The sequence below is a fragment of the Triticum urartu genome, chromosome 4A (genome assembly GCF_056163025.1).
Source record: "Triticum urartu cultivar PI428250 chromosome 4A, HENAU_Tu73, whole genome shotgun sequence".
Lineage (NCBI taxonomy): Eukaryota > Viridiplantae > Streptophyta > Magnoliopsida > Poales > Poaceae > Triticum > Triticum urartu.
In genome coordinates, this window is record NC_141876.1 from 22,091,320 (window position 1) to 22,099,826 (window position 8,507).

Here is an 8,507-nt window from a genome sequence, read left to right on the forward strand (position 1 = left end):
ACATTAGCCCGCGGACGAAGGGGTGGAGTGGAAACCCTAACCCGCGGAGGAAATGAGGGATGAATACTACCCTCTCGTTGGGCTTCGGCGTGGGAATGATTTGTCCCTGGGCCGGAAGGCGGTGGGCGATTCCCTTCGCTAGGTACCCGACCGCCCGAAGCTCAGCAATGTCCTCCTCCTGGATGGAGGAGGCCATCCACTTGCCTTGACCTCCGGATCTGGACATACAGAGAAGATGAGAACTTGGGCGCTGGAGCTCAAGAATGGAAGGGCAGAGGAAGAGAGAAGGCGTGGGTGAAGAGAAGGGATTCTTATCTCCTTATAAAGGCAGTAAATATTGAACGCCTTCCCACTCGCCTTAAAATTCGCCTACTCCCAAGGGCTATGTAAACGGCACGGTTGGGTTATCCACACCCGTATTGATGAGAATCCCGTAATAAGGGGACACAATCTCTGCTTTGACAAGACGTGCCAATGGCAACCGCGTCTCGAAACATGGAGCGGCAGACGAAAAACGGTTCAAAATTATGACCGGACAGATGTGATGTCATGTTACGAAAAGTTGTCAGCAGATTGGACTTGTGTGAAATTATATTCTCTCCGCGGTTGTGTGTGGTGTGTATTACAAGTCCGGACACGTCGATACGTCCGAAGACTATTTTGGAGTTCGGAAGAAGGAACCCGCCTTGCAATGCCGAAGACAGGCCTACGCGCCGGATACCTTGTCACTGAAGTCAGGTTCAGGGGCTACTGAGGGAGTCCTGGACTAAGGGGTCCTCGGGCGTCCGGCCTGTTATCCATGGGCCGGACTGATGGGCTGTGTGTTGGGTTTCGTAGTAATTTCAAAAAAATTCCTACACACACGCAAGATCATGTGATGCATAGCAACGAGATGGGAGAGTGTTGTCTACGTACCCACGCAGACCGACTGCGGAAGCGTTGACGCAACGTAGAGGAAGTAGTCGTACGTCTTCACGATCCAACCGATCAAGCACCGAAACTATGGCACCTCCGAGTTCGAGCACACGTTCAGCTCGATGACGATCCCCGGACTCCGATCCAGCAAAGTGTCGGGGAAGAGTTCCGTCAGCACGACGGCGTGATGACGATCTTGATGCACTACGGCAGCAGGGCTTCGCCTAAACTCCGCTACAGTATTATCAAGGATTATGGTGGCTGGGGGCACCGCACACGGCTAAGGAATAGATCACGTGGATCAACTTGTGTGTTCTAGGGTGTCTCTGCCTCAGTATATAAAGGACTAGAGGGGGGAGGCTGGCCGGCCAAGGTGTGGCGTGCCAGGAGAGTCCTACTCCCTCTGGGAGTAGGATTCCCCCCCGCCCCCAATCCTAGTTGGAATAGGATTCGCGGAGGGGGAAAAGAGAGAGAGGGGGTCGGCCACCTCTCCTAGTCCTAATAGGACTAGGGGAAGGGGGAGGCGCGCAGCCCATGTAGGGCTGCCTCTTCTCTTTTCCACTAAGGCCCATCATGGCCCATTTAGCTCCCGGGGGGTTCCGGTAACCTTCCCGGTACTCCGGTAAAATCCCGATTTCACCCGGAACACTTCCGATATCCAAACATAGGCTTCCAATATATCAATCTTTACGTCTCGACCATTTCGAGACTCCTCGTCATGTCCGTGATCACATCCGGGACTCCGAACAACCTTCGGTACATCAAAATGCATAAACTCATAATATAACTGTCATCGTAACCTTAAGCGTGCGGACCCTACGGGTTCGAGAACAATGTAGACATGACCGAGACATGTCTCCAGTCAATAACCAATAGCGGGACCTGGATGCCCATATTGGCTCCTACATATTCTACGAAGATCTTTATCGGTCAGACCGCATAACAACATACGTTGTTCCCTTTGTCATCGGTATGTTACTTGCCCGAGATTCGATCGTCGGTATCCAATACCTAGTTCAATCTCGTTACCGGCAAGTCTCTTTACTCATTCTGTAATACATCATCTCACAACTAACATATTAGTTGTAATGCTTGCAAGGCTTATGTGATGTACATTACCGAGAGGGCCCAGAGATGCCTCTCCGACAATCGAAGTGACAAATCCTAATCTCGAAATACGCCAACCCAACATGTACCTTTGGAGACACCTGTAATGCTCCTTTATAATCACCCAGTTACGTTGTGACGTTTGGTAGCACCCAAAGTGTTCCTTCGGCAAACGGGAGTTGCATAATCTCATAGTTATAGGAACATGTATAAGTCATGAAGAAAGCAATAGCAACATACTAAACGATCGGGTGCTAAGCTAATGGAATGGGTCATGTCAATCAGATCATTCAACTAATGATGTGATCCCGTTAATCAAATAACAACTCATTGTTCATGGTTAGGAAACATAACCATCTTTGATTAACGAGCTAGTCAAGTAGAGGCATACTAGTGACACTTTTGTTTGTCTATGTATTCACACATGTATTATGTTTCCGGTTAATACAATTCTAGCATGAATAATAAACATTTATCATGATATAAGGAAATAAATAATAACTTTATTATTGCCTCTAGGGCATATTTCCTTCACTGTGAAGATACGAAGACCGAAGACTGCACCCGTGTCTGGATGGGACTCTCCTTGACGTGGAAGGCAAGCTTGGCGACCGAATATGTAGATTCCTTTCTTTGTAACCGACCTTGTGTAACCCTAGATCCTCCCGGTGTCTATATAAACTGGAGGACTTAGTCCGGAGGGAGAGAGAGACATTATCATAGCCATACACGCTAGACCTCTAGGGTTTAGCCATTACGATCTCGTGGTAGATCAACTCTTGTAATACCCATATTCATCAAGATCAATCAAGCAGGACGTAGGGTATTACCTCCATAGAGAGGGACCGAACCTGGGTAAAACATTATGTTCCCTGTCTCCTGTTACCATCGATTTTAGACGCACAGTTTGGGACCCCCTACCCGAGATCCGCCGGTTTTGACACCGGCAGCGAGCGCTTCCGCGTCGGCTCCGGATCCGGCTTGGGCTCGACAATGGGCAGCGGCGGCGGTGGCGGAGGCGGGTCGAAGAGCGGGGCGTGGACGGAGCACGGGAGGATGAGGCGCCAGGGGTGCACTTGCCCTTGCCGCTGCTTGAGCTGCTGCCGAAGAGGCCCACTGCTAGGGTTTGGGGTGTCGCCGATGAGGAGGCAGGAAGGGGATGGTGGGGGCCTAGATGTGGACGAAAGTGGATGAGGTCGGCCCCCGCCGCGCGCGTGGGTTAAAAAAGGACGCTTCCACTGGCTTACTAATGGGCCCGCTATCGGTGATCGTCATAAATTAGACGACGAGCGGTAGTTGGGTGGCCGTCAAGTGAGACCGTGACGGACACCGAGGAGACGCGTGGCGCATCCGCGCCGACGCATTTCAGCCGCAATTTTGGGTCGGATATGGGTCGGCGCGGACGACTTTTGAGAATGGGTCGGCGTGTGGGGCTGGTGTTTTTGTCAGTGCTGATCCAAACGGATATGGGCGGACGAAATGGGTCGTTACTCTAATAAACCCTAAAATCTAAAGATATTTCAGGAAAAAAAGTTAGTACAAAGCCGTAGGCCTTCGTCGTCGTTGGGCGGCACCGCTCACGTGGCCGGGCCGTAGCCCCTACGTATGCGTCACACGCACACGGCACACTGACTGCAGTGGTGTACTGCACGGCAGCGCTCTTCCTCCTTCTCATCCCTTCCCGTCCATTCCCCACCCCCATCCCCATCCCCGCCACCTACCTGCTTCGGCCTCGGCCTCGGCGAGAGCGCCAACGCCAAGCCCACCACTCCCAAAACCGGAGCACGCCTCCCTCCTCCCGCTAATCTTGGGTCCGTCCGTCCGTCCGTCCGAGGCAGGGGGGCGCGGGTCCGCGATCGATCGCGACGGGAGTGCCGATCGCGCCGCCGGAGGATCGAGGGCGGGCGGTTGGAGCCGGCCGGGGGAGGAGGCGATGGGGCGGCTCTTCCTGATGCACCTCGAGGGGAACGCCTACAGCTGCAAGTTCTGCCGCACCCACCTCGGCCTCGCCGCCGACATCATCTCCAAGGTGCCCCTCTGCCCGTCCCTTCCCTCGTCCGTCCCCTTCTCGGCTCTCGCGAGCGAATCCCCTTCTTGATTGCTTGTTGCGCGGGGTCTCATGGCGGATGTGACTGACAGCGGCGTGTTTTCTCCTCCTTGCAGAACTTCCATTCCAAGCACGGCAAGGCGTATCTCTTCAACAGGGTGTAAGTGTCGCCCTCCCCTTCCCTGCCCCTTGATTTCTTCCTCTGCTTTGCTGAATTTTGAGGCCGGGGGCTGCGCGTCTACCGGAATTTGTGGGGGAAACAATGAGAATCTGCCAGGCGGTTGCTCGTCTCGTCTGGGTGATTCGGCGTTGCTGCAAAACGGATTCGGACGCGGGGAGGCTCGCCTGCTCCGTCCTACAACCGCCAAGAACAATGAGGAATCTGGAACGTGTTGCCGATGCCAACGCATACGCTGCTACTCATAGGCCACAGCCGCTTTTGGGACGAGGGGAAAGTAAATCGGGTAGGACGTTGCATAGGATGGGATCTCTCTCTTTCTCGCTTGACAAGAAATGGTAAAGAATCCAAGGGACAAGGAATGGTGGTTTCAGCCTTTTCGGTCGCAATTTCCTCTCATCTTCTTTTCATGGAGCGATTGATATACCTAGTACTATGTTAGACATTCTGAACCTGCCAAATAAGCATTGATGTTCCAGGAGTAGTTCAGTCAGGCTGGCTCGGATGCTGATTCTACTCTTAACATTCTCCATCCTGGATATAATTGACTTCCGATACAGTCGTTAACGTAATTTGCTTGCATGAACAACACTCCATATGTTTGATCTCCTGTGTGATCCCTAGCAGCTAAAGATACTTCGTACACAACCACTCAATATGTTTGTAGTCGATCCCCGATTCATGCAACTGCAAATCGCTAAAGTTATTAGCATCCAACAATACAGTGATTAGATGTCCATGGACCTTCAGGGCCAGTTTGTTGATGAGTAAAAGATACTATGTCACAACTCACCTAAACTTTTGCCTCCATCTTGTTTGCTAGATCAACAAATCAAGTATCAACTATGTAACCTACTAGTTACCACTGAATACTGATACTTGAGGCTCGCTAGTGGAAAATGGAAGGCAGAGGCAAAATATGCACAGTTTTTCTGCATTATTTGACTCTTGTTCGCTATTTACACTTGCTGGTTGCTTCGGTAGGAAAGGAGTAGGGGAGTGCTCCAACAAGATGCCATTGGGGTCAAAGAGGTTGCCACCTCAACCAGAATTATATCACCCATAATAGTTTAGGTGCCTTGTGCCGAGTTGTCCCCTTGGGTCTCTACCTGGCCTTTTTTCATTTGTTACCTCCTGACCGATTTAGGGGTTTTTCCTGAGCTCAACTCTGTTACCTCAGGTCTCCTTAACTGATTGATGTATTGGCAAAGCACATCAAAAAATACATTGGCAGTGCCCTGTTACCATTGAAACGAGAGATCTGATCTGGGTCATTAAACTGCAAATCAAGGATCTTCCATCAGATACACCAGCTCTCTCCTCAATTTGGATCTTCGATATAAGCTCATCCCTAACCAGGAGACAAAAATGATAGCTTAGTCATAGGCAGGAAAACACATATCTCTGTAGGCTTTGAAAAGAAATACATACCTGAGATATCCATCCATTGCCACTGTGAATACTCCAATGTAGTAGCCTGATAGATAATAATTGGCGGTTATTGTTGAAACTTCAGACGTTGTGGGGACTGTCTATCCCTCAATGAACTGAGAAATGAGAAACAACTACTCCCTCCGTCCCATAATATAAGAACAATTTTAATACTACACTAGTGTCGAAAACGCTCTTATATTATGGGACGGAGGGAGTAGTTCACAGTTGCAATCTTGTGAACTCTGACTTTCTATGTAACAGCTTTGGAAGTGTGCAACTGGCAGATATAGACTTTCTGTGCAACTATTGACTTGATAGCGTGCAACTTGGTCAAGTGAGAAATAAGTGTGGTTGGAAATAGCAATTCCACTAAAATATAAGTGGTACTGTGCTCTTTAATAAGCAGTGATCTAACATTTTAGTGCTTTCTTCACCGGTTTAGCCCAGTAACAAAACGCTGGTATTCTGAGATGAGTTGTACTGTTTACAAAACGCTATCCTCCAGCAGATTTGTGATTAACTCATGTATCCTGTGGCAGTGTCAATGTTACATCTGGTATAAACGAGGATCGCATGATGATGACAGGGCTGCATACCGTTTCCGATATCTTCTGTGTTGGTTGTGGATCCATTGTTGGATGGAAATATGTAAGATCTTGTGATGGTTATTTTGCGATATCCTGTGCATTGCCTGTCCGTCCATCCTCTAAGCTATATGGTGCCCCTGCTCTAGGAGGCTGCACATGACAAGAGCCAGAGGTACAAGGAAGGAAAGTTCATTCTGGAGAGGTGACCACCTTAACTAACATCTTTGTGATGGTGTTGAAACTAACGAATTCAGGTACTAGAGTTTCTAATAGTTGAACCTTTTCTTTGTGGCGGATTGAGCAGGTTTAAGGTGTCGGGCCCTGATGGTAGCCACTACTGGGGGGTGACACATGATGCTCATCATGGGGGTGGAAGCGACACCGACGACTTATGAAGCGCGACGGGCGTGCGAAAACCTGCAGTTCATCTCTGTAAATAACCCTGGAGTCGGGCCTTAGTTACTCCGGGGGGCTCGCTTCCATTCAAAAGCGCGCCCCGGCGTAAAATTGTTAATTCTAGGTGATATTCTCCCAGCAAGCTGTCTGGGAGACCTAATACCTTCTGTATATGAACAAATGTATCATTGTAGCCCCCAAAAGCTGTTTGTTGTGTTGCTGGAATGCCAATAAATTCTGTTTCTGAAGTGATCTAATCTACCAGGCGGTTCAACTGTGTGTTCTATTCTTTTTCTCGAAAAGGGAATTTCGGGCATGTTTGGTTGGGGTGACTTAACTTTGCCACACTATTTTTGCCGCACTTGTCTCTCTTTTTAAGAAGCTTCCTCTTCGATTTTATTTAACTGAAACCAGCATGTCTTTTTACAAACTATCAAAAGAAAGCAGGAGTAAAAGTAGGATACCTGGAGCGCAACATAGAACTCATGTTTTGGGCATCCACAAGCCGGATCATCGCAACATGAAATGGAAATACCCAGGTTTAACAGGCATAACAGGCAACAATTCAGACACTGCCTCTGCAACCATGAGCAAGTACCAAAAACTATACATTACTCCCTCCATTTCATAATGTAAGACGTTTTTTTTTTAGTCAAAGAAAGTCTTATATTATGGGACGGAGGGAGTAGTACATTGCCAACAAAACATTCCCTAAAACGCCAGCACATGAAGTCTATAGCAGAGGTACTGTAACAGACGTACTATAGGAAGAAGCAGCAGCACTTCAGAACCATATACCGTTTTGAAGACTTCACTTGCTATCCGTTTCGAACACTCTTGACTTTCCTGTTTTTTCTGCAAAATCACCCAATCGTTAAATCATCATCTACTTCCTCCATTTCATATTACTTGTCACTGATTTAGTACAACTTTGTACTAAATTAGCGACGGGTAATATGGAACGGAGGGAGTAGCAATCATGTTAACAACAACACAAGGTCTGTCATTATCAGACGCAACACTATTTCTCGATTTCTCAAACTGTAAAAGGACAGATGGTTTCAGTTAAATGAAAATTAGAAAGGAAGTTCTCTTTATTACTCCTTCCGTCTGAAAATATTTATCAAAGAAATGGATGTATAAAAAAAACAGATGGTTTCCAGGCAGCGCGTGATGGTGCGCGCGGACTACACCACTGTGACGGGAGATTGTTCGTGGACGGCTGGTCCTATGTCACTGAGTTCTTGCTCCGACAAAAATTGTAAGGCATCTCTAAAGCCGACCCACAAATCGTTCACATTCGTTCGAATAGCGGAAACCATTTAACGTAGATCTATATCGATTTGCATGACAGCTTGGACGCGTTTTCTCTCACATACCGGAAACAAATGTGGGGGGTTTTGCAGGAGTCCGGATCACTCCTGCGCCTGCTTCTAACCATCCTGGCCCATCAAACCCTTTCCTTCCTCGCCCGCATTCATATCGTTGTAGAGCGCACCGCTCCACATTAAAGACGGCTCAGGACGGAAGCGACCTCTCATTGCGTCCGCCAATTGAAGCAGCACGCCGGCCGAGGGCGCTGCCCGTGACGCGTCTCCGGTGCCCGCGCCTGTTCAGCCAGAGACACATTACTGGGCAGGATGAGACGGATATCTACCACGCACGTTCAATGCCCCATCCGCCCGTATGCCGTCATTAAGCAGGCTCGCCGGCCGAGAAACACACACTTCGGCCGCACATTGAGCACCCGTAAGTCTGGCCTCACCGGAATCCGCTATTTAAAGGCGGCCACATCCGGCTACTCCATGCCACAACACAAGCCCTCTCCCCATCCTCGTCTCTT

At 49.1% G+C, this 8,507-nt stretch overlaps 1 protein-coding gene across 1 annotated transcript; it reads left to right on the top strand.

Moving 5' to 3' along the window:
- The first annotated feature begins 3,656 nt into the window (after positions 1-3,656).
- On the top strand, positions 3,657-6,921 carry LOC125550328 (protein yippee-like). The gene is made up of 5 exons (XM_048713299.2): positions 3,657-4,051; positions 4,186-4,229; positions 6,221-6,329; positions 6,415-6,470; positions 6,573-6,921. The coding sequence occupies exons 1-5, from the start codon at positions 3,956-3,958 to the stop codon at positions 6,661-6,663; spliced, it is 396 nt and encodes a 131-aa protein (XP_048569256.1). The 5' UTR covers positions 3,657-3,955; the 3' UTR covers positions 6,664-6,921.
- The last annotated feature ends 1,586 nt before the right edge of the window (positions 6,922-8,507 follow it).

Coding starts and splice junctions, on each gene's coding strand:
- LOC125550328 (XM_048713299.2), top strand. CDS start 3,956: ATGGGGCGGCTCTTCCTGATGCACCTCGAGGGGAACGCCTACAGCTGC. Junction 4,052..4,185: donor CCGCCGACATCATCTCCAAG/GTGCCCCTCTGC, acceptor TCCTCCTTGCAG/AACTTCCATTCCAAGCACGG. Junction 4,230..6,220: donor GCGTATCTCTTCAACAGGGT/GTAAGTGTCGCC, acceptor ATCCTGTGGCAG/TGTCAATGTTACATCTGGTA.